This window comes from Mastigoproctus giganteus, chromosome 4 (genome assembly GCF_048544385.1).
Source record: "Mastigoproctus giganteus isolate SK-2022 chromosome 4, ASM4854438v1, whole genome shotgun sequence".
NCBI classification, from domain to species: Eukaryota; Metazoa; Arthropoda; class Arachnida; order Uropygi; family Thelyphonidae; genus Mastigoproctus; species Mastigoproctus giganteus.
Window position 1 is genome coordinate 217,546,145 of NC_143578.1, and position 27,543 is coordinate 217,573,687.

The 27,543-nt window shown below is 33.3% G+C and overlaps 1 protein-coding gene across 1 annotated transcript in view; it reads right to left on the reverse strand.

Annotated features, from left to right (window-relative positions):
* Nucleotides 1-27,543, reverse strand: part of Polr2B (RNA polymerase II subunit RpII140) — a 125,654-nt gene that overhangs the window by 89,414 nt on the left and 8,697 nt on the right. The window contains exons 3-6 of the mRNA XM_090371167.1: nucleotides 23,707-23,819; nucleotides 17,211-17,430; nucleotides 7,133-7,291; nucleotides 5,976-6,140 (exon numbers count right to left, since the gene is read on the reverse strand). Coding sequence (XP_090227293.1) covers nucleotides 5,976-6,140; nucleotides 7,133-7,291; nucleotides 17,211-17,430; nucleotides 23,707-23,819 — 657 coding nt within the window. The remainder of the gene's footprint in view (nucleotides 1-5,975; nucleotides 6,141-7,132; nucleotides 7,292-17,210; nucleotides 17,431-23,706; nucleotides 23,820-27,543) is intronic.

The window sequence follows — 27,543 nt, forward strand, 5'->3', positions numbered from 1 at the left end:
TTAAAAATACTGAACTTACTGGGTGTGTAAGGCCCAACCTTATAGAAAGGGTCCTGGTATAAGCAAGCGTTAGTAAAAATGAGTGTTAATACCATAGGCTTGTAGAGAGGAAGGGAAATCGAAACCAAAACTAAAAGTGGGTGTTACCTAGAGTCATTAAGTCAAGCGGAGGAGAAACGTATACAGCCAAGGTGCAAAAGGGGAAACAATGAAGAGTTTAATACTACTAATATATATTAGTATAAATACACACACACACACACACACACACACTTAAAGGTCAGTCCACATAATGTGTCCATTTATATATATAATTGCCAAGAAATCCTCAAATAAGTGTTGCCATATCTGATCTGTGTTTCCAAGTAATTACAGGCACAGTTTATAATAAACAGTGGAAGGGAAAAAGCTCTGAAAATTGAAAATAAAAAAAAACTCTTGCTTGTTAGCAGTTGTCCAATATGGTCATATAAAAGCCTAAACTGAATAAACTGTTTTTGGATTTCTTATCTGTAAGTGGATGAAACTAAATCATGTAACATAAAAATAGCTGTATATTGTAGAGCAGGGGTGACCAACAAGTCGATCACAGCTTTAATGATCACAACAAATTTTAAATATTCATATAAAAAATAGATTAGTCTAAATCTAAATGTTACTATTATTATGTGCCCCACTGCATATGCTTATTACAAATCCATTGAACCATGTGACTACTTTTGCTGCCACGCAGCCGCTAGGCTTGTCTAGTGAAAATCACGCAGTTATGTTGTGGAGAGTATAGTGTATGTGTCGAATTCTTATTTAGCTTACTTAATATTAATAACTGGACAGTACTTATAATTTTAATTTAATATCCTAAAATGATTTAAAATGAATACTATGAAAAAGAGTAAACATATCATTTTCATTAAGAGTGGGAACTAGAATACTTTTTTGTAATTTTAAAAGAAAAATGTTGTTTGATTTGCAATGCTTCCGTGGCTATTCCCAAAAAAGTAAATTTAGAAAGGCACTTCAATGCGCTCCATAGTAAATACCAAATGGATTTTCCAGCTAATAGTGAGCTAAGAAAAAATAAATTAAAAGAACTTAAATACAGATTATTCACACAACAAAAGTTCTTCATGACACCTAATTTACAATCTAAAGTAGTAACTGTAGCACCATTTAAAGTGAGTCTTCTTCTTGCAAAAAAATGGAAACCATTTTCTGATGGTCAATTCATCAAAGACACACATTTTTAGAAATAACAGATTCTGTTTTTGAAAATTTTAAGAACAAAAATGATATTAAAAGTGCTCTTCAAGATCTGCAATTATCTCGAAATACTGTGATGCGATGCAGCGAAAAAAATGAGCAAAAATGCATGCAAACAATTGCATGCTCATATTGCTAACTGTGTGCCCTTTTCTTTACAACTAGATGAATCTACAGAAATCAGTGATACAGCTCAACTGCTCGTTTTTATTCGTATGGTTTTCAATGATTCTGCCACTAGAGAACTGCTGGGTATGGTTTCGTAAAAAGAAAGAATTAGAGGTCTTGATATATTTAACGCATTCAAAAATTAAATTACCACTATTTAAGCTCATATCAACAACAACAGATGGAGCTAAAGCAATGATGCTGCATCTTAACAGATTCATCACATTATGCCAAAAGGATGATGAATTCCCAGAATTTTTGAGTTGCCACTGTATCATCTAAAAAGTGTTAACCAAGCAAAAGATTAAATACTAAAAGTGTTATGGCTTTCATAGCTTTCAAAATCGTGAATTCCATCAGAGGACAATCTCTTCAAAGGAGACTTTTCAAAATACAACTCGATGAAAATGAACCAGATCTGATATTACACACAAATGTGATGTGGCTGAGTTGGAGTAAGTTTCTACAGAGATTTGAAAATTTGCTGAATGAAATTAAAAAAAAAAAAAAAATTGATCAAAGGGGGGGAAATGATTATCGGCAGCTACAAGATACGGAGTGGTTGTGTGATCTGGCTTTTTTGGCAGATTTTACCAGTAAATTAAGTGATCTGAATTTGGAATTACAAGAAAAAAATAAAAACATGGGTGACATGATTAATAATATTTCTGCATATAAATATCAATTTTTGGCAATGGCTAAGGATCTCAAAATAGAAAAAAAAAAAAAAAAAAAAAACAATCGATCATTTTGTAAATATGCAAAATCATTTGCAAAAATATCCTGTTTTTGAATTTAATAGTGAGAAATAAGTTTCTTGAATTGAGAAAGTTGTGGATGATTTTGAAAGCAGATTCAGTGACTTTTAAAACAATCGAAGATATTGTTCAATATATTTCTTATCCATTTAATGTCGAGTTAGATATGAAATAAATTGCAGGGAAAAAAAAAAAAAAAAAAAAAACCACTGAGATTTTTCACATGGAGAAAATATTACTTGAAAATGAAATTATTACATTGTGAAACGATATCTTCCTAAAAGCCAGATCATCAGAAAACGACTTGGAAATATGTTTGCTGAGAGAAAAGTACCCGAAAGTAAAAAAATGCAGTGAACTTTTAAATTCCTGTTTTAGTTCCACATATCTATGTGAATCAGCCTTTTCATATTTGAAACAAACAGAGATGAAGAATCGCTCTACTCTTACAGATTTGCATACAAAAAATTCTTTACGGTTGGCCTTATCACAGTATACCCCCGATTTTGAAAGCATGGCAGATGATATGAAGACACAAACTTCATATAAATTAAAAAAACATATGAATTTAAAATAAGAATTCTGAATTGTATTTAATTTTAAAATTTATAAATAACATTTTTAAATATGTGTTGATTAACTTTTTTAACCATGTGCAATGAAATTCTTGCAATGGTAGATCGTGGCACATTTTGAAGAAAAAAAAAGTAGATCGCATCACAAATTAAGTTGGCCACCCCTGTTGTGGAGGATGTTACTGTATCAAAAAACAAATTGTAACAATCAACTTATTTATTTTTATGATTTTTTTCAGCCCTCTTAGCTTTTTTTTTGTTAATACTGATTTGATGGACTATCAAGTCAACATAAGAACACATCAATATTTAAAGTCATATACAAAGTGTTAATCTACAAAAATTCAAATTCCACAAAAACTCCTGTATGAGTCACTACTGAAAGAGTTGTGTCTCCCAAAAATTTAAATATATAAATAATTTCATATTGTATTAGTGAATAGTGTCATAAAATATGCTTTCTAACCACCACATAACCTCTTTTCTAAGTCATAATAAAAGTCATTATAAATTCATTAACATGAAGTAAATCTGTGAATTAAAAAAAAAAAAAAAAAAAAAAAACATTCAACAGCCTGATTCATTCTTATTACATTTTTCTGGTAGTCCGCAGGAGGTTGAAATCTCTTGGAATTTTGCAACCTCTAGATTTACTCTTGTTTTTTTTTTTTCTTTTAGCCTAATAATGTGCCAAAATTTTCATCATTTCACTGAACCATAATCCTTGATTCAAAATGAAAAAAACGTTTACTGAACTAAGAGAAAAATTTAAGCTCCCAAACTATGCCTGCATGTCACCTTGCAACAATTCTTACTGACTGTTATTTGCTCAGTAATAATCTTGTGTTAAAAAAATAATGACTATAGTGTTAGAATTGACAGTAGTCCTCTGCAAGAACACTCCACATAAAGTATTTTTATCTCTTTTCAGTTTTCCATAAAGTTGAGCCAATTGCAATTATTGATGTAAAAAGGTTATGAAATTCTTAAGTGCAATACTAACTGGACATTTTTTATTGGTATCAGTTCTTAAACAGAACTATTTCATTGATGCTGTCATATCCGGATTTTTGTTCAACACTAATTCATCTCTGGATCATCCTCAGTGTGGCCAGACGCCACCAAAGAAACAAAAATGAGGGAAAAACTCATTATATATGAGTTAAATTGTTTTTCCTCATTAAATGAATGCCTGTTTTTGCAAAGATCAAAACAAAGTAAAAAAGGCACAGATTCAATAATTATTCTTTAAAATATTCTCATGCATTTCTACTACTGAAACCAGACTTTTGGATGCTGCTAAGAGAAATTCAAGTTACAAATTAATGAATTTTTTCAAGTAACTTTCATTGCTACTCATCTTTTTTTATATAAAAAAGTGAATGCCTACATTCGCAAAATTTATCCTCCCAATTTTTTACCAATGGCCCAGGGATGTCCCATAGCTACGAATAAAATTTAAAGATTTATTTGATTTCTTTCATTCATATATGTGAACGGAGGGAGGGAGATCACTTAACATTGTTCCAATTTTGAAAGATTGGAGAATTGAAATAAGGACCTACTTTTGCTAAATTAATTTAATTGAATTTTATAAATTCAAGTAAATTATAAATTTACTTGAATTTATAAAAAAAAAACTCAACAGCTCCAACATACAATTTTTGTACTACCTTTTTTACAATGAGCCATTTGTGCTATTTCTGAAAATTAAGTAAACTGAAGTAAGAGAGAAGTAATAAATTCTTTACTTCAGTCTTACACAATACTCAAGGTCACATGATATTTGCAGAGGAACTGACTGTTACTTCTGGCAAATTTATAATGCATTTTCTTCAAGAAAGAATGACACTTATTTCGCTATATTCTTGATTTAAAAAAAAAAAAAAAAAAAAAAAAGAAATCAATTCTTTCACTCTGCCTTCTTTACAAGAAATTGATTCTGGAGTGTTCCAGCAAGATAAAAAAAAAGTAACAAAACAGATGAACAACACGGCAGAGTAGGTTGCCCACACATTCTAAGTACAGCCAACCAACAAATTTCACTCTTTACACATGCTATAGAAAAGAAAAGAAAAATCACTTTCATTTTAAAAATAGCAATACCATCCAGGTGTTGCAGTGAGTATAGAAATAAACAGTTTGAAAAACTGCTGATAAAACATACAACTCTATGCAAAGCCAATAAGATTTTTTTAAAAAAAATTAAAAACACTAGACTTTCATGAGCATTTGCAGAATTGAATTAAAGTTTACTGATTCCATGAGTGGAAAAGAAGGATTCCTACACAAAAGCAAAATTCAATTCACTAAATAAAATAGCATTAGTGTCAATATTTCAGATCTGCTCTGAGATTCTTTATCAAGACAAATATTATGCTGTAGAAGTGAATGGATCCTTCTTTATGCTATGCCTCAGAAGAGTCCAGTCTTTTCTACAGAGTAGCACTTTCTTGATAATAGAATCCCAGAGCTGATCCAAAAAGCTGACATTAATGCAATTTTATTTAGTGAATTGAACATGCCTTTGTGAAGGAAACCTTTTCCACTTTTGGTATTAATAAACTATTCAATTTTGCAAATATACGTGGCACCTAGGTGTTTTTCATTTTTGTAATTTAATTATTAATCAGACGTACAAGTTAGTGCAATTGCATCATTTCTGTACATAGCCAACTACTTTAGTTATAAATCAGTGGATGGGTGCCATATGGGTGATGGTATCCGCTGAGAATAAGTAACAACAGTCTTCTATGGTGAAGCTTTGGTAGTGCAATATCATGGCAACTTGTTGGAAAGGTATTCACAATATGAGATATACTTAATGATGCCAATTTATAAGTACTTAAGTAGCTGGCTACATACAGAAATGATGCAATTGCACTAACTGGTACACTAGTTAATTCCCTCATAACCTGAGGCTTCAGCCCTAAACTATTCTGTAATTAATTACACAATGCCTTTCACTCAATTAGGATTTTTTTTCCTTTTAGGTATTAACAATATGTAATATTTGCATTAAAAAAGCACACACATTCACTATACTACTTAGATATAAAAGCCTTCAGGACACTGTCATTATTATAATAACATTTCAAAAAAATTGTCCTGACAAATTTTTTGAGATGGCAACTTAGTGGCCAGGATTTCTCAAATCACCCTACACATAATACTACAACTGTAACATAATTTATAATACTTCAAAGAAAATTACCATTTCCATCATTTCAGGATCTTCAAAATCATAAATTATGTGTTCCAAAATGTCTCTGTCAGCAACAAATCCCAAAGCTCGAAATACTATCATTATTGGAATTTCCTGCTTAATATAAGGCAAAATGGCTATAATTCGCTGACCTATGGCACTTTTCCTTACTCCCTGAAAAAAAAAAGAAAAAGAATTATAAGTGATCAAATGCTTAAAAAAAAAAAAATAAATAATTATATATATCATTTAATAATATGTTAAAACACCTTTGCCAAAGTCTTGATCATCTGTAAATCGATCAAGGCTCTGGTAAAGGTGCTATAATGTACTGCTGAACAATAAGATTTTTATCTTAATCTTAATAGATACTCCTACAAAGGAAACAACTACGTCATGATTAAAACTTAAAAAAAAAAAAAAAAATTATAACACAACTAAAATTAATTTAGTCGCATTTTCACAGGTCTAACCTCTTCTTTAAATAGACTTGCTGGAGATTCTACTAGTTCAGCTAAACACTTAACCAAAGGCAACCAATATGTTGACATGTGCTTCAAAATCTTTTTCACTTCAGTAGCATGTACTTAAACTGTTTCAACATGTCTTTTAGTTTTACACTTCTTTCTAGATAGTAAGATTACTAGATTACTATCTAGAAAGATCTAAGAAGATACTAATCTAGAAGTACACAAATTAATCAGGCAACAAGAACAGCCTATTACTAGCAAGTACTCAGCAATCTTTCTTTTAATACTCTTCCTACTACAGTTTTAGACCTATCATAATAAGGCTATTATATCATATAGCAGAACTGTATAGGTTGCATAATATAGCAAGCACCAATAAAACTAAAAAAAATGTGCTCAAATATAGAAAACTTCCTCAAAATTTGCAAATGGTAAAGTGTCAATTTAATTTGGTAATTAGTTGATTGGACCATGTATGGTTTCATATTTTAATTTAAACTTTTTTTTTTTTTTTTTTTTAATTTTGGAAAAAAAACAAGCAAGCAAGCTGCTACTAATTTGTCTGGCATTTATTCATCTTAATATAGCAAGAAAAGTCGAAAAGAGATTTAAAAAAAAGTTGCAGCAACATATTACAGTAAAACTGTATATTTATCATTAACATACACAAATTTATTATAGCTCATTCATATTTACCTGACCACCTCTTGCAAGCATGTTCACCCATAAGGTGCTTGTAGGCCGAGAAGAATGTTCTAAACAAGACCGGCATTCTGCTTTATATGCATATTTTGAATCTTTCATTGAAAATACATACACTGAATTAGTAGCCATTTTTTCTTGAGCAATAAGTACCTAAGAGAAGAAAATTATATATGTAAAATAAAGACATAAGGAATAACTACAATTTATTCAGTATTTAGATTTTAAACAAAAATCATAGCAAAACAAAACAAAAAAAAAAAAAGTTCTTCCAAAACAACCATTATATACAATTACAGTTTAATGAGGTAAGAGATACAGTATATAACATCATCAAACTTTGTTAGTCATGTCATTTTGCATGCACAGTAATTGCAATCTTAAGACCATTTTTTGAAATATATATATATATATATATATATATATATATATATATATAAAATATCGTGTTTAATTCCTCCATCAATCCCATACGTCATACTGCATTCCAACACCCAAGGTCACTTTCACATACTATATAGTCATCGACGTGAGCACATAGCGTGCTTTTTTCTCCTCTGCAGCACACTGACCTACACTTTACGGCCATCTCCATGACTCAGGCATGGGTATACAATAAGTACTGTTCCTGACCTGTTCCAACTCATTATTTCAGCCTTTAAAGTTATCATTTGCCTTTGGCTTTTAGTAATTTTACTACTTATCATTTCTCTGCCTCTGTCGGGTTAAGCCATGAAATATACATACTCATACACTACATTTAATCTGGCTTCTGCACTTTTACAAAAACTTGGTTTCTTTATACCTACCACGTGCTACGTATATTTCACGTTAGAAACAGAGGCCTTACTTCTTGCTGCATTTTCCTTGGTTTTGATGGCTGGCCCTAGAAAATGACATTAAAATCATTGAATTTGAATATTATTTTCAAAACTTTCAGAATATTATTTTTTGATATTATGTTTTTACCTTTATTCTTGCAGGTGCAAATTGACTTATTTTATGACTGCTATTCCATGATTTTCAACTTACAGTTGATTATACTAACTACTGGCCACTAGCCACATTAATAACCTAATCTCTTACAATTATTTATATATTTATGGTCTTTGGGTGCATTCTACTCCACATAGTAGTAACCCAGGCCTATAATCTTTCAAATATTCCTCTTATAATCACTCCAGTGTCTAATACTATTATACTATATATATTATCCCTCACCCACCCAAGTTCATGCATCAGTTGAGTTGCACAATCATGGAGTGCACATATACACATTGCAATTTGATCCACTTTTTATTTATTGGTTTGTGTTCATTCATCCTTTATATGAAGCATTAATGTTAACCATTCTTGTTCAGGGGATAGCTATTATTTTTGCATGCTTGTTAAAAATAAATTTTCTGTTTATTCTCTGAAATAACCACATAAGGTCAGATGAGTTCACAAGACAGAAATATACAAGAACTTTATCGTATTCAGAAGTCACATGGCTTGAACCACTGTCACTCAAAACACATATTTCTGTACCTTCGCACTTGACCATTCAACTCAGCAAGCGTGTAACAAATACAGTATGTACATAAGTCACGTAAAACAATTCTGTAATGTATAATATTTATATAGCATTCAATATAACGAATGTAAACATGTGCATTATGGAAAGTCCATCAGACTAATTCAGAATGCAACCCAATGTTAGTGCATTATTTTTTAGAACAGCGCTCGCTCACTCTCGCTCTCTTCTAGTAATACATGTCCAAGAAGCAAAAAGTGGTCAGAATTTTGTAATTTGTAGATGTATTGCTTTTTGTTCTTTTTAACCATTCTGATTGCACCACCTTTGATTGAAACTGCAGAAATGTCTACTCAGCTTGGAGGGAAATTTGACTACCTAATCCTGCCAAAACATCACTTTACAACATTTCGAATTGTTCCCCATGGATTCACATTTTAGAAAATTTGAAGTCACTTTATATCCATTGCAGCCAACAGAAACTGTTTTTCACAAGAACATATCAAGCAAGGCAGCTGCTATGTGCCTTCTTTTCAGTGTTCCATAATTGTGAATTGCAATAACTGATGTAAAAAAAAGGCAATGCAATCCTTTCATACAGTCACTAATGTCTTAATTTTCATTAATCTATCAGTTCTTAAAAGAATAGATGTTTTATTCATGATAAGTCATGTTTGGAATGTTGGTATTATATTCTATTCTCTCTAAAAACATCTAATTCATTTCCAAATCATCTGCAGTGACCATCAGACACCATCAAATAAATAGAAAATGCAGTGCACTGCTAATTAAAAACAGTACCTTCATGTTGAGGGCAGTGGGATAAATGGCTCACAAAAATGACAAAACATTAAGCTATAGTTTAATATAGGGGGGGGGGGGGAACTGGTCAATATTTGATTCAAAACTGCAAAAATAATTAAGCTAATCTCACGTTAAAGGCAGAAATTCAATTAATTGCCAATCTTAATCATTCTGTTAAAGACCTCCATGTCTTTCTACTAATGAAACTAGAATTTTGGCTGTTTCTCAAAAAAATTCAAAATATGAATTCAAGTGTAATCCATCAGCAGTCATGGAAACTGAAATTCCTCTGTGCATGCAAAAATTTGAAAAATAAGCAAATAACTCAAAATTGTTGATTTTTTTTGATGCCACTAATGTTTGCAATCTTTTCTGATGCAACTGTGAAAAATCCATGTTCTATATTCTATCTTAAAAACAAATATTTTCAATGAATTTCTGAAATTAAAACTCCCTTTAGACCTGTTGTTGAGCAAATGCAAATTTGATTAGAAGAGAGCATATCAGTAAGAGGAACACTCACTGCATGAAACATGAAGTGCATGCATAAACAGTTCCAGACAATGTAACAATTCACAAAGCCAGAGAGCATTACCAATTGAAGGAAAGCATGTGGCAGTAAGACAAACTTACTATCAATAACACTTCAAGACATAAATCAATATTTTCTTTAACTTAATCCTGAACTTTTCCTAACTGTGCAATAATTAATACACATTTCTGGAATTTTCTGCAGAAGTCAAATAAACATTTTCAACAACAGATATTGGAGTTTCAGCTGCTGCATGGAAAGAGCAGATGAAACACAAATTGCTGAAATACTGTCAGAGTCAAATCTACCCGTCATGACTAACACAGTGCTAATAAATAGTGGTTTTCACATCACTTTCATCATTATGACTTTTTCTATACTTCCAATTGCAAAGTGCTAAAGAAAAAAAAGAAGTTTCTAGAGATGTTCCACATCCATAAAAACTAAAGCAAAAACATTTAACAGGAATATCAGCAGTGTGAACTTCAAGTTACTGTATGGTACTGTAATAAATAGTATCAAGTGGCAACCTAAACAGAACAAGAGCCTGCAACCAACATGCAGCCTGAAAAGAGAATAGGTCACTTGATCATCCTTCCTATCCTCTCTAATACTTGGCATAGCTTGAAAAAAAAGAGAGGACCAGTTGACAGCTGAATCTACACAATTGTGTGTCCAGCCTAAAGCATAACCTATAAACTTTTTGTTTCACGATTGCTTCTACCTTGCTCCCTCACTCTTTGCAGTCTCTAGGTCTGGTAAGACGTGAACACTGGAAGATTGATGCTTGCAACTCCTAATTCTTTGCACAATGAATTAATTCTACAGTTTCCTAACAGTATTTAAAATCTATTGACTGATGGGCAAACACTCCACAGTAGGCAGCCAACAAATTCTCCATACTACTGAAAAGTCTCTTGGCCTGGTTTATAGGTTGTCTGTTACAGGTGGGTGCAAAGTTGATTTTATAAACCATTTACTTTTTTTGGATGAAAGGCAAGTAATGGCTGAAAATGGTACATTTTATAATTCCATTCTTTATTCTGAACTATATTGAATAATAAATACAAAATATTAGAATCTCTCATTAATATAAACTTGATTTATACAAAGTACATAATTCCCCTGCTAAAGGGTTTTTCTAAGCAAGCATATTAATTATTACAAATTCTGGTTAATGTGTATTACAAAATTCATTATGATCCGACGAAATAAATTACGTTATTCTGTATGGTTCATAATGTTACTGTTCCCTACAGGCATGCATGCAACCACCAAGTTTTGCATTCTCAAAAACAGGACTGACTTATTATAATTTACTTTTATGTAAATAAACAGTTTTTGTTAAAAACAACATAAAAACACTCCAAGAAACATCATTAGGATCAGTTCAATTGTTATGCCAAGCACTTTTTTTTTTTTTTTTTTAATTAAATTTTTTTTTGTGCTATTTTTAAAAAATCTGAGCTGGCACCTTTTGGTCATTAATTTAAAGTTTGTATTAAACACTATATGGCAGTTATGGTGATGAAACATAAAAAGGTAATTAAGCCTGGAAATTAAACTGAAAATTATGCAAGACACTGATAGAATAGAACAAAGAAATGTACATTACTGAGGAATCTGATTTATTAGAAGAACTCTTTATTGCATATAAAAGCACACGCCGTACACAATACCCTTCACAGCTATAAGCCAGGGGTTTACAGTAAAGGCTAATATAAGGTTACAAAGGCTAATACAATATTACAGTAAAGGCTAATACAATGTAATAAGCAAGGATGAGATAGGGAAAAAAATATTATTACTAATTATACAAGTGTAGGAAAGCAAATGAAAAATTTACATATATACACAACAGCATGTTATCATGTCAAATGATTCTCCAGGGAACAGTCCTTTTACAGTGCTGGAGTCATCTAAGCATAAGCAGAAAGTTGGAACAATACTGATGTCCTGATATCAGGACCAATTTTGTAAGAAAATGCTAATTAATATGCTTTAAATTGCAAATTACCTCGGAATTAGCAATTTAAAGAGCAGCAGCAGCAGCAGCAGCAGAGGGTCCCAAAGAATAAAGGACAGAAATAACTTGCTTTCATGAAATATTTGTGGTAAGTCTGAATCAGATGACAAAGGAAAACCTCAACTGGTTGTGTTCAGTACAATCACAAACAAAATATGCACCATTCTTAGTAGTGTTCAACAAAGCTTAAGTTAAAGTTAGATACATATTGTCGGCACCATACCAAAACCATGGATGGATGTGCAAATTTAGCCCTCTTTACCTAAAGATTCTTGAGGTTGTTTCTTGGTCAACTACATCCTGTCAAAGATGTAGTATGTGTATTTCAAGGCCAAGCAGTTGAAAACGTTATATGCATTTTCACTTATCTGTGAAAAAAAACACTTCTCACCATGCAGATTCACGAATGTGGCACTTTCGTTAGTTTAGCATGGTAGAATCTCATGATGCCGTAAAACTACATCTAAAAAGTATCTTGATGCCACTTTCAACATTTCAATAATGTTCAGGATGTTTAATGAACAGTGTACTGAACAGGGCCTGAAAAAACAATTTCATTTGAAAAATTTAGGCAAGTGTAAATTTAGGGAATTTCTTTCACCCCCCAAGAAGGACCAATGTAAAAAAAAAATTGGTTTATAAGTTTGACTCCGGAAGAAAAACAGATAAGACGGCCAATTCTAATATGCACATTGAAAGAAAGCAGCCTGCTAGTGTTAAGAGGACAATAAAAACTTGGCAAGTCTTACCTAGTATTTAATTTCAGTCTTGAGGCTGTTTTTAATACTCCAAAGGGCCAAATTTTCTACCTATGTAAATTAGCCATTTACAATTTAATGGTTTTTGATTTGCATTTCCATGGGGGTCACTGTTTCTTATGGGATGAGACCCAAGGAAAGAGAGAGGCACTAATGAAATTGCAACAAATGTTTGCTTAAATACATTAAGGACAAAACTAATAATAAACAAATTACATCAGTTAGAATGATGTCTGATTTGTGTGGGATCAGAATAAGAATACACTTATGGCTTCACTGTGCATGTACTTGTTAAAAATTATCACTAGTTTAAAACTTGTTAGACACATTTTTTGAGCTAAGCCATTCAGAAATGGAGTGTGACTCAATGTGCTCTAAAGTTGAGAGAAAAGCCAAGTATGTACCTGTCTATGTCCCTGAGAGATGGGTCAAAATACCTATACATTGTGTAAATATCATGCAATACGATGACTTTTACTATTTTACTTTGCTCGCCAAAAAAGGCACTGTTCCTTGGAGAAAAGTCTGCTGCCTTGAATTCCAAAAAGGACAGGACGGACTTGTCACGATGTTTTACAAAGCAAACTATAAAGATGAATTTATAACAGTAAACCTAAAAAGAGACAGCAATGAGCAACCTAAGCTTCCCAAAGCCTATAATGAAGAACTTTGTTTATCTCAAGCAAAGCTTAAAGATTTAATGAAAATATGTCAAGATTTGACAATACCAAAGGAGTACCACAAATTCTATTTAAATTTAAAAGCATCAGTAGAATTAGGGGATAATTTACCAGTACCGGATTTAAGTAAAGAATCTGAATATGAAGAAAATATTGAAAATTAATTGATACCAACTTACGTTATTGTAATTAAACACAATATTAATAAATTTTTAATTTATTTATATGTATCATCATCATCAGCCATTTTCAATCCACTGCAGGATGAAGGCCTCTCCAGCAACTTTCCAGTTCCTTCTGTTTTGAGCACTGGCCATCCATTTACTACCCAAAAACTCGTGAATTTCATCTATCCATCTCTGCCTTTGTCTTCCAGGTTTTCTTATAGCTCCTCTTGGGTACCATTCTGTTATTTTCATCTGTCATCATGTCTTCGAGCTGTGTCCTGCCCAAGACAATTTTAGTTCTTTAGTTTTGATAAGAATGTCCTTTACTTGAGTTTGTTGCCTAATCCATGTGTTTCTCTTCTTATCTAACAGTCTGATTCCCAATATGATTCGTTCCATTCTTCGCTGTGTAGTTCTCAGCTTCTCTTCCATTCTTTTGGTGAGTGCCAAAGTTTCACTTCCATAAGTCATGTTGGGGAGTATACATTGGTTCATTATTTTACGTTTCAGACAAACTGGGATATTGCTCTTCAGTATGTGACTATATTTCCTGAATGCTATCCATCCAAAATTTATTCTTCTCTTGACTTCCAGCCATTTATCATTATTACAGCTAATAACTTGTCCCAGATAAGTATATTTATATGTATATGTTACTCTAACCTTGTTTTATTAATAAAATATTCATTTCTGACCGACAAAAATGTGTTCAAAATTTTTTTTTTTTTTTTTACCTTTTTAATTCTTTATGAATCTGACAAAATTTCAAATTTCACAACACCAAAACCGCAAAAGTGCATTTTTAAGTCCCTACACAATGGCAATCTTAAATTATCAATATGGATTAAAAACAGCATCTTTGGAAAGCACTTATAAAACAACATTTAGTTAAAAAACTTGATTTTTCCAAAGTCAAAGAATCTTTAAATGCGTTTTTCTCAAAACTATCTTTTTGCAGATTCATGGTTTTGGCGTGGACTCGACGATATGTACCAAAGAAAATGATCAAGTTCAGACATTTTTGTCAGATCTCATTATTACAAAATCTAAAAGTTTAGGATCCTTGATATTGTTTATAAATGAAATCCTTACTGTAATATCTTCAGTGACGACAGTAAAAAATTATTCTCTGAAAATATTACAGCCAAAAGGGAAGAAACAAGAGTGGGCACGTTCAACATTTGATACAGAATCAGAAAGAATTTTTCTCTTGATAAATTTGTAAATAATGTTTTAAATTACTACAATGAGAATATTCGTTTTTACTTCTATTATAGCAAAAGAGCTTTCACAGCCAAGAGTTAAATAAAATATATGATCCCACCTTTCTCTGCTGTGAGTTTAGAATAGAATATGGACTTACAGTGGCATTCCATCATTACATATGTGATTTAGTATTTTAATTTTTTTTGTGTGCTAATAAACATAGATCTGTTTTATACAGTTCCAAGCTTTTATCATTCTTTCCACTTGTGAATTACATAATATTGATGCACAAGCACCCAAAATGAAAAGAGTAGCACCACAACTACATAGAATTCACTATTAAATAAATAAGTTCCAGTTTTTACTACTCCACAAGTTCCCTCCTTTTTATTACAATCAACACCCACCTGTTTTCACTCAAATGCAAGCAGAATTACATTCTCATGTAAGCATGCAAACTATGAAAAAAAAAAAAAAACTGAGCCAGACACAGTGCATTTATGGATCATGTTGGTTACAAGAGAGGAATCATTATAACCTTTTCACAATACAGTGGAATATGTCTTATTAAATGTTATTGTAGATAGATTTCATAATTTTAAATGCTACAATTCATCGATTTATATAATTAAATCAGCATATATGCTAGTTATGGCAAACCAGGCCAATGGATACAGTCAGTCCTTGTATAACACGTGTTTACACTACACGAATTCGATCATACGCGATTTATAAATAGGGGAACGATATCGTATATAACATGAACTGAATTCGCTTATGCACGATTTGTCTTTGTGTTTACAAGGAATGGCAGTCGAATGCGGAATCACCCCAACTGAACACAACCTGATAGGAATGAAGAGAAGATTCTGAAAATGTATTTATGTTTTTTATATCAGTGAGGGGGAAACACATTTCACCATAATAGCTTAAAAAGCCACACAATTCCAGCTATCAGTATTATCGCAAATGCAATTAGATCAGGTTTACTACCAGTTTATAACAGATTCCACTAGCAGAAATTGGCGCCTCCGTAGCCAGGTGGGAAGGAGGAGCAGCAGCAGCAGTGCATAACACACTCTTCTTGATTAGACCGGGGTTCGAGCCCGTCACCACCAAATACGGAGGATGCGGAAAGGTCAGGGAATGACCACCGCATATCCTCGAGCAATATGGCCTTAGTTGCTAATGCTCCTAAAAACCAAATAACAAATAACTAGCAGAAATGCAATTGGAAATTGTTTTTGTTTTATGGCAGTAACCCCCAGAAATGTTCTTTAGTAAACTGTGAGCTGCTCATAGTGTGTCTCTGTCTTCGGTGTTGTTTATTCAGTTGCTACACGCGCACAGCTTTGTTTATGTGTATCAAGCGTGCCTCCTCATTTTGTAATTATGCTTTTATTTCCTAAAAATGGGCAAAATACTTAAAAGGTGTGAAAAGGAAGCATCCTGGTGAAGACACTACAGATTCAGAGAGAAAAAGAAAAGCGATATCGATAAACAGAGGCAGACTGGGTCAAAAATTCTTACCCGGGAAAATTTGTAGTGGCCTCATAAATTCACTATTCACTAGCATTTATGGCTAAAATCACACCGGCCTCCGCCTACCGGGGTTCCCCCGATAAGGCTTATGGCCAGTCCCCCTCTGTCAATAGAGAAAAAATATGAAATTGTGAAACGCTTTGAGCGAAATGAAAGACCATGATATTGCACACACTACAGGCCTAAATGAGGCAACGCTGAGAGTTACAAAGAATGCAGAGAAAATAAAAACAACTTTCATAGCAGGAACAACTCAAAGTGTAATTAAAATCCATTAGATTAAGACAAAGAATTGGAAGAGATGGAACAGCTGTCATCTGTTTGGATAGAAAATCAAACAAAAAACAAGTTTGCTTACGACAGAAGCAAAAGCATTAGCAATATTTTATTACGTAATAGTCGTAACAAAGTATTTTATTACGATTATTTATTGTGGTTGGTAATGTTTTCGTTACAAATGTGTGTTCAATCTTGGGTGGTCAGCACCTAACCCCATTTTTCCCATAGGGCCTGTTGTTTATATTGCACGATTTTGCATTGCATGAGGGTTTCTAGGAACACAACTATCGTGCTATACAAGCTGACTGTACTTCTAATGGCTATGCATGATTTTACTATAAATAGCATATTGGCAAATTAAATTTTTTAAGGAAAAAAAATAAAAGGTAATAGGATGTGTCACAAGCCTAATCTCAGGAAATTTGTCTTTTTTTTTTTTTTTTTTAATTGTTGCAATCACACAACTGATATTTAAAAAAAAAAAAAATGCATCTTTAGTTACTATGACATGTCATCACCATCACAACCTAAATAAAAAATTAATAATCCTATCATAGCTCACCTTTTCTGAACCATTGATGATAAAATAACCACCAGGATCAAGAGGACATTCATTCAATTCACTCAAATCTCTGTCAGTCAGACCATTCAATAAGCAATAGGTTGACCGAAGCATTATAGGTATCTTTCCAATGAAGGTTTTTTGATGTTGTGTTTCAATTGGATCTTCACCCTCTTTGATCACAGTTTTTGTTATGTCAACATATAGAGGAGCTGAATACCTAAAACAGATTTTAAAATTTTAATAAATTACAAACTAGTGGTACAAAGAGGCAAATAAAAAAAAAAAAAAAATTTACCATTTCAAAATACACAACAAAAACAAGATTAAATACATTCTTTGTAAAAAGTTTATCCAACACATGCAAATATCATACATCCAGTCTCACTGGTTCAGACATTAGAATGACATGATCCATTACAAATGTAGTCACACTTGTAATTGATAATGAACATCTTAATACTGTGGGTACTTCCTTGAAAGCATAATAAACAGAATGTTTTACATTATTTTTTATAAGTTTGCTGCCAGAACACAAAGTTTTTCCAAAACAAACTGCAGCTTTTGTGCCTTATGTGTCCATTCAATTGTGGGCAATAACTGAGCACTGTAAAAGGAACAACACACAAAATGAACAACTGAATGATATCAGCATACTGATTGAACCATGGGCTATTGCATTTTGGCTGGGATTTTGCTCGGTGTCAATTGCACTGTCTAGAGAGCTATAAAAGCTGTATACAGTCAGTCCTCATATAACATGTGTTTACACTACACGAATTCAATCATACACGATTTATAAAGGGGAACGATATCTTATATAACATGAACCGAATTCGCTTATGCACGATTCGCCTTTGTGTTTACAAGAAATGGCAGTCGAACGCGGAATCACCCCAACTGAACGCAACACAATAGCAATGAAGAGAAGATTCTGAAAATGTATTTATGTGTTTTATATCAGTGAAGGGGAAACACATTTCACCATAATAACGTAAAACTCAACACAATTCCAGCTATCAGTATAATCACAAAAGCAATTAGATCGACTTTACCACCAGATTCCACTAGCAGAAATGCAACTGGAAATTGTTTTATGGTAGTAACCCCCAGAAATGTGCTTTAGTAAAATGTGAGGTGTTAATAGTGTATCTCTGCTTTTACAGTGTTGTTTATTCAGTTGCTACACGCACGCAGCTTTGTTTACGTGTATCAAGCATGCCTCCTTGTTTTGTAATTGTGCTTTATTCCCTAAAAATGAGTAAAATACTTAAAAGGTGTGAAAAGGAAGCGTCCTGGTGAAGACACTGCAGATTCAGAGAGAAAAAGAAAAGCAATATCGATAAACAGAGGCTGACTGGGTCAAAACACGGGAAAATTTGTAGTGGCCTCATACTAGCGTTTATGGCCAAAATCACACAATTTTCAGTGTGTGTGCATAATTATTATTAATTATGAGAGCATCCTTGGACTCAGGGGAGGTTCCCACGGACTGGAGATGTGCAAATGTATCCCCAATTCACAAAGGGGGGGATCAAAGGGTGACACGAGTAATTATAGACCAGTTAGTTTAACTTCTGTTTCGGGTAAAATAATGGAATCACTGGTTAAAGATGCATTGCAGGATCATCTAGACAAGACTGCAACAATAATTCAGACACAGCATGGGTTTGTTAAGGGAAAGTCTTGTCTGACAAATTTGATTGGTTATTATGATGTGGTTACAAAGGAACTGGATGCAAAAAATAATTTTGATACCATATATTTGGATTTCAGGAAAGCTTTTGACACTGTTGCGCATGGAAGACAAATTGGAGCAGAATGGTATTAAGGGTAAGTTGCTACAATGGATAAAAGGATGGTTAAGTGCGAGAAGACAGAGGGTGGTAATCAATGAGTGCTGCTCTTGGTGGACTAATGTTATTAGTGGAGTCCCACAGGGTTCAGTGTTGGGTCCACTGTTGTTCTGTATATTTATCAATGATATTGATGAAGGTATATCAGGCTTATTGTCAAAGTTTGCAGATGATACAAAGGTTAGCAGGGTTGTTAATGAGAGCAATGGCAGTGTGCTACTGCAACAGGATCTAGATAATTTGGGCAGATGGGCTGAGAAGTGGCAACTGAAGTTTAACCTTGACAAATGCAAAGTACTGCATATGGGTAGAAGTAACCCCAGAGAAACGTACCAACTGTGTGGTACTACACTTAAGGTGGTAGAAAATGAAAAAGACCTGGGAGTAATTGTGCAGTCAGATATGAAGTTTTCTGAGCAATGCAGACAGGCTGCCAGGGCAGGTCATGGGGTTTTGTCAATGATATATAGGAATTTTGCTAGCAGGGAAAAGGAGGTTATTGTTATTTGGTTTTCAGGAGCATTAGCAACTAAGGCCATATTGCTCCGGGGATATGAGGTGGTCATTCCCTGACCTTTCCGCATCCTCCGTATTTGGTGGTGACGGGCTCGAACCCCGGTCTAATCAAGAAGCGTGTGCTATGCACTGCTGCTCCTTCCCACCTGGCTACGGAGGCGCCCGGGGAAAAGGAGGTGATTGTCCCTCTGTATAAGGCAATGGTCAGGCCACGCCTTGAGTACTGCGTACAGGTCTGGAGGCCTCATTTTAGGAAGGATGTCGATTTGCTTGAGCGTATACAGAGAAAGGTAACAAGATTGGTGAGGGGAATGAAGGGATCCTCTTACCAAGAGAGGCTTAAGTTCTGCAAATTGCAGTGGCTGGAGACTTATACACCTCAATCAGGTCACCTGCGCGGTGACCTGATTGAGGTGTATAAGGCCTTGAATGGGTTGAGCACGCTGAATTCTGATGGGATCCTTCCACTTGTTCAGATTACAAACCTAAGGGGGCATAAATTCAAATTACGAAAGGACAGATGTAGAATAGATGTGCGGAAATTTGCCTTTAGCCAGCGGGTGGTTAATTGCTGGAACAAACTTCCATCTGTCGTTGTGGAAGTTGATAGATTGAATAAATTTAAGGAGGAACTGGACAGGCATTTGGAGGGAATGGTGTGATTTTTTTTTTTTTTTTTTTGGCTGATGCTGCATAAGCTCATACACTTGCTTTCTTGCATCACATGCCACTACTACTACATCTACAATGAAATTCAAAGTTAGAACCAGGTCAAGCAACTCGTAAATGGCTTGTATAATTCAAAAAGACTGCTGAAAACCCTGCAGGAAAGCACTGTTATATAACAAAAATTTGCTAGTGTACCTTGCAAAATTTAGCATCATTATACAGTATATGGCACCTTTTTTTTATTATTATTTTTTTTATTTCTATTCTCACTCTTAAGAACTGAGTGTGGAATCACAGAAAATTTATGCAACTCTAACCCACATTAGGCTGAATGCATAAACCATTTTGTTTACACTGCAATTGAAAAATAAATAAAACAGAATGTTTAATAACAAATACAAAACACATGACACCCCAACATCAGAGGGGAAAAAAAAATTTTCCACTGGAGTATTTAAAAAATATACTAAATAACAATTCTTCTTCAGGAATTCACAAGGCATGTGAAATCTTTTCCATTTCTCACAAATAATTACAAAGATGAGTTCCTTTTTTGCCACCATAATAATCATGCAGTTATATGAGCTAATGTACAGCTCATGAAGTATATGTTGTGTTGCTTATTATGTATTTGTTTGTTATTTGTTATTTTGGTTTTTAGGAGCGTTAGCAACTAAGGCCATGTTGCTCTGGAGATATGCGGTGGTCATTCCCTGACCTTTCCTCATCCTCTGTATTTGGTGGTCACGGGCTCGAACCCCAGTCTAATCAAGAAGCGTGTGCTACGCACTGCTGCTCCTGCCCACCTGGCTATGGAGGCACCCTTATTATGTATAATTGCACATACCCTCTAAAGAGAAAGCATTCTTAATTATGGATATTATTTGATGTTTAATACTTGTAATCCAAGCAAAAAATGGGCAAGACTTCTCTGTTAGTGCTGCCACTCATTCAATAAACTTTGGATCATAACACTCATCTACCCTTGCTAATTACAGCTACGTATGCTAGTCATAAGATGCTCGCAAAACAGTTGAACAGTTTACCATTACTTTAGAGCAGCCAAGCAAAAGAGCCCAGTGTATGTGTGGGTAGGTAGGGCTTAAAAATGTTTGATTACAGTAGTAAAACTTTAATTTGGTTGTGCAGAATTAAATCCAATTTTCGTGTGAATTCAGTTGCTATTTACAGAAGAGATTAACCATGAAACTACTTCAGAAGGTTTTCTCTTTTTTTGATACTTGGTAAAGCCAAGTTAAAAGATGAAAGATATAAAAACCTCCAGATTCAAATCAAACTGTTCTAACATCCTAAAAAATCTGTGTTGTTTTTTTTAATGCATTATTTGTTTTAGTATATAGTTGAGTACATTTTCCTTTCATGGAGCTTCCATGACTAATCTTTTCAATAAAGGGCAACTCATTTCCTCACACAAAGAGAAAAAAACAAATAAATAAATAAATAAACACATTCAATTCCAACAACCAAGGTAACATTTTGCAATGTAATCATTCATATATTTTTCAGCTGTACCACTCTCAGCTGTGGTAAACTGACATCAACTGATCACCAACTCGCATAGTAAGATCAAGTCACACTTAGTTACAAGTTTACTAAATGAGATAACATAAAAAGAGATTTTTACTTTGTTTTTTTTCTTATATTACAAGTATTAAATAGCAGTTAATATCTGAATACATGAACACACATACGCACATGCTCGCGCTCTTGCTCTCTCTCAGGGTAACTCAGGACTTTTTTTTTTTTTTTTGGCTGGTGCAGCAAAAGTTTCAGGCTTCCTTGCACCATATAGCTAATGATAATAAATGTACGAAACGCAATAAAAGATGTACATAATAAACAAAACAGCACTTGTTCTTATGCATAGCTTCTATGCACTGAACTGTAAAATGGAGGCAAAAATAAAACCCAGTAAACCTTTTGTTACCGCCTCTTGTTATCATGTGTGAGAATTTCTTCACTGCACAGTTGTCATCTTTCTCATATTGACTACGTTAACCCAATAACCATATATTCACAAATGTCTATCACAACAAAACTAAAAGATTAATATTTTAAATCAGAATTACAAAAATTCTGCAGTGTTAATAAGAATCACTAAAAATATAAAAAAATAAGAGTCACTAAAAATTTCTCTTCATTAATTAATACTGAAATATTCTGAACTTGTACATATATTTTGAACCCTTTTAAAATGAAACACATATATTTTGGCTCATTCAACTTCAAATTAATGGAGTTTTACTGTACAGGCAGTTCTCGCTTTACGAGTTCCTGGGTTTATGAGTTTTTTTACCAAGTATCAACAAAATCGAAAATATGAACATTAATTGCAAAAAATGAATGTTAAACATTCATAAATACCGCATTCCAAAACCACGTGCATAGCTATACAATACAGTGTACCCCACTTTACAATATTAATCAGTTCCAGAGACACCATCGTATCATTAAAATATCATAATGTGAACCCAATAACACATTGTATTTTGGTAATTCGTTTCAAGATCTCGGAAGTTGAAATTTTTGCTGTATAACTAAGCTATTTATCTCTCTAAAATGTCATTTTTAAGGTCACGAGCATGACCTTAAGGCCATATATAAGGTCATGGGTGTGGTTTGTAAATTGTACTAGTTACCAATTCAAATCATTAAAATGCAATACACTTTCATCGTTATCATATGTTCCGTTATAAGAATCAATTTTAAACGCCTTTGTGATATTTTTCTAAAGCACATTTCTGGAGGTCACGACCATAAAACAATAAAAACAATTTGCACTTTTCGGTTTATTGGGCTTTTCTGTTACTGCAAGCAATTATAAACGGGTAGTAAACTATCTTTTTGCATTTGCAAAAATACCGATAGCCGGATTTGTGTGGTTTTTTACGTTATTATGGTGAAATGTTTCGCCTTTACTGAAATCTTCAATCATATAAAAAACATAAATAAAATTTCAAAATCTTCTCTTCATTCTTTTTTTTAAAGCTTCGTAAACTTGTTATTCCACGCGAATCGTGTTAGTTGCAATTTGTGTGTGTCATTAAAAAATGATTATGCATGCAATCGTGAAATTTATAATTAAAAGAGAAGATTATCTTGGAAACAAATGCCTCTTGAAACATTTCTGAAGAAGACGACTTCTTGTGCAACAAACCAACGAGTGCCGAGCCAATAATAAGTGATCACAAAAAAATCTCTTGCAATTTCATCAGTTATAGCAATTTAACAAAATAGGGTTTATTTTATCCCAGTTTACATCACAGCCTGTCTTACTAAACTGTATATATAAGCTAAGGTTATTCATACCAGAAGTTACTAGTGTCCTTTGGCTTCTCAAAATCTATACACAAATATTTCAAATATGAAAACCTATAACACTGTATCCCACTTTTCATTAATATAAAAAAATCATTATGATAACAGATGCTTACGTGAGATTTCTAAGTCTTGCTTCATTTGGCATCATAGGACATGGCGCACCATCCTTTTCCCAATGTGTAGGCTTAGAAAGATAAATCTGCTCAAATTTCAGAAGATATCGTGGCTAAATTGAAGGAAATGGTTAACATTTTAGATAATATTCATAAAGCAAATGAAAATTATAAAACTTTTCCTAAAACTTTCCAATATCAAAAGTAAAGTATGCTGAACAATATTATATGTCCATAAACATTTCTAAAATTAGAAACAAATTTCTGTGATTATCTTATGGCTGATTATCTTATTCTGTAATTATCTTATGTGTGAATATGTTGTTTCTTTCTAATAAGGAAGAAACAACGTATTCACATCATAAGCCACACACAAGGAATAGCTACAGCTTTTATCTACAACATTAGAAATCAAAATTTGCAAGCCTTTTATATCTGCCTTTTTTTCTGGAGTGCTGTGAAACATTTCTTCTAAATTAATTATAATCACTGATATACAGTACAGTTTGAAAATTAATTATGGCATTATTAAATTCAATAATGCCATTATTTACATTACAAGGTTTGATCAAAATATTTGGTAAACATTATAAAAATATTAAAAAATATTAATTTTATTCAATGATAAATGAATGTTCTTTGTAAATATTCTCCAGTATTTTCTTCTACTATCATACATTTGTTCCATCATGCCTGCTACTGATAAAAACATTTTTGGAAATATTTTTGCAAAGCTTTTAGGAGTCCGTCGTATTTAACTGAATTTTTTGAATTGACTCAACTCATTTCCCTTTCATGTCCTATTTCAATCACCCTGTCACGGTGAAAGGAGTCAAGTCGACCATTTTCTGAATGTTTACAACAGAATGTCTCTCAACCATTTTGAAACTTCTTGGTAGTAGCCTACATTAATGGTGACACCTTGAAGAATGTAAATTAGCATGACCTCCACATATGATTTTGATTGATGTACTTTTTTTTTTTTTTGCCTTAGTGGCTTTGGACTTTGGTCTTTAGGTATCCACACACCCAAGGCTCATTACATGTTATAATTTTTGTTAAAAATGCAGGATACAAGGCAGCTTGCCCAAATAACTCCTATAAAATGAGGACGCTCCATGCAGATTTTGATCAAGGACAAGAATGCAAGTGAAACACTCAATTCTTGCTTGTCTTGTGCTGGAATCCTCAGTCAATGTGACCCAGACAAAGCCTAATGAAAGAGATGTCTCCTCAGTAATTTCTCTAATGGTCAATTTTTGATCAAATCAAATGATGGCATGAACATGTTTTAATCATTTCAGGATGTTGACAAGCAACTCTTCTTTCTTTATATTCAAAAGAATAATTCCCCCTCGTGAAGCCTATGGAGGTCACTTGAAAGTTGTTTTTCATTATATCATCATCAGTGTAAACTGTAATGAGAATTTTTTGTTTAATGTTTTGTTTTTATTGTAATGAAAAATAGAACATTAAACAAAATTTAATTATTCTCATTTTATTCAAATTTCACCATTTTCAGGACATGCAACAAATGAAAAAGTGTTCACTCAAAACAAAACAACTTTCCACAAAAGTAGTGATTAATAAGTTAAAACTTCCATTTTCTGCCACCATTTGTTCTATCAGGTTTTGTTTTTCCATTTACCAAGGAATGCAGACATACTTTTGATACAGTTTCTCTGCATACATTAAAGAAATCAGCAGGTTTAGTCACCAATACTCCTACTAAGCATGCAACAACAATCTGGCCTCTGAAATTCACATGTCAGTCAATGTCTTCAAGTACCTCTAATGTTGCTCATGTACCTTTTTATGCACCTCTAAATAAACATCTTTTATCAGCTTTTATTGTCTTTCCTTCACAGTACTACTTGGAAGAAACAAAAAAAAAAAAAAAAAAAAATCACTCCATGTTCATAATATGTCATACAGTCATTACAAAAACTACTATTTTCACATCAAGGGTTTCCATTATTTTGTCCATCCTTTGTATATAGACAAAAAGACCCTGCATAGTGTGGGGAAATAGTGCAAGTGAAACTGAAACATGAAATTAAAGAAACTGACTTTTCAGAAGATTATTTATTAGAAAGACATTCACACCTAAAAGTGAGCCAGGCTCCTGGGGTTGAGATGGTATATACCCAATTATTTTGAGGGATGCAGCAAGAGAATGCTTGGGACCATTAAGGTTAATTATAAAGGCATCAATCATTACTCAGTAGAATTTGCCTTCAACCAAAAGAAGTACCAATATATCACCAATGCATAAAGGCAGGACAAAAAAGATATAAGGGTAGGTAATCAATCTGTTTGACTTCAGCAGTATTTATTTTTATTTTTTATTTTTATTTTTGGAAAATCATGGAAGCAATAATCAAGGATGCAGTAAAGGATCACTTGAAATGGAACAGAAGGAAACACAGAATGGCTTTGTAAAGGAAAAATAATGATTAACTAGCCTGGTTAGCAACACTGAGTCAGTTTGATGCGACATAAGCACTGGGAAAACAAAAATGAGTAGGAGTGTGCTATAGGCCTATTGACTGTGATGAGTATACCAAACAGCTATACAGAGAAAGAGTGGGCCAGTAAACCTATGTATTATAATGGGTGATTAACTTTCCAGATGATGACTGGATCGTAAAGTGGAGGGCCCACTGTATTTATTAATGAAGGTATATCAGGCTTAATGTCTAAGTTGATTTTAAGAAGACAGGGTGGTTAACTACAGTAACCAGGGTGAGCTACTCCAACAAGATCTAGGAAAATTAGGTTGATGGGCTGAGAAATGGCAGTTGAAGTTTAATATACAAATGCAAAGTCTTGCATATGGATAGAAGCAATCCCAGATTAACATACTAACTGTGTGGTACTACACTGAGGGTAATGGAAAATGAAAAGGAGCTGGTGTAATTGTGCAGTCAGATATGAAATTCTCTGAGCAGTGAAGACAGGCTGCCAGGACAGCTCATGAGGTTTTGTCAATGATATACAAAAACTTTGCTAGCAGGAATAAGGAGGTGATTACTACTTTGTACAAGGCCACATCTTGAGTACAGTATACAGGTCTGGAGGCCTCACTTTAGGATGTAGATTTGCTGGATTGGGTACAGAGAAGGGCAACCAGATTGATGAAAGAAATAAAAGAATGCTCTTAACAAGAAAGGCTTCAGTTCTGCAAATTGCAGCATATGGAGACTAGGCACCTGCAGGGAGATCTGACAGAGGTGTTTAAGGATTGAATGAGCCTTTAATGGGTTGAATAAGCTAAATGCATGAATTGAATAAGCTAAATGCCGATGGCATTCTTCCTGAGACTAAACACATGGGGGAGAAATAAATTCAAATTGAGGAAGGATGATTGCAGGATAGATGTGCAGAAGTTTGCCTTCAGCCAGTGGGTGGTTCATTGTTGGAATAAACTTCCATTTGTTGTTGTTGAAGTGGGTAGTTTGAATTAATTCAAGGAAGAACTAGACAAATTCTTGGAAGGTATGGATGGGTGAAGTATATAGGATATATATATATATATTTTTTTTGTGGTTGATGCTTTATAAACTTTCTTTCTTGCATTATTTGCTACTACTAGTAATAAAATGTCAAAATTTGCAGTTGTTATCAAGACTGGTGGTTTAATTAATTATCAAATCCAAGCAGCGCTTCTTTGGGAATGACTTAGGCAATCTTCGCAAGAAAAGTAAAAAAAATAAGTCTTAATACAGCAAAATGCAAGGTCTTACACACTTGGGGAATGGCAACCTTATAACAACTTATACACTGGGGCTAGATTAAAACCAGTAATGAAAGGGATTTGGGAGTTACAATATGCTC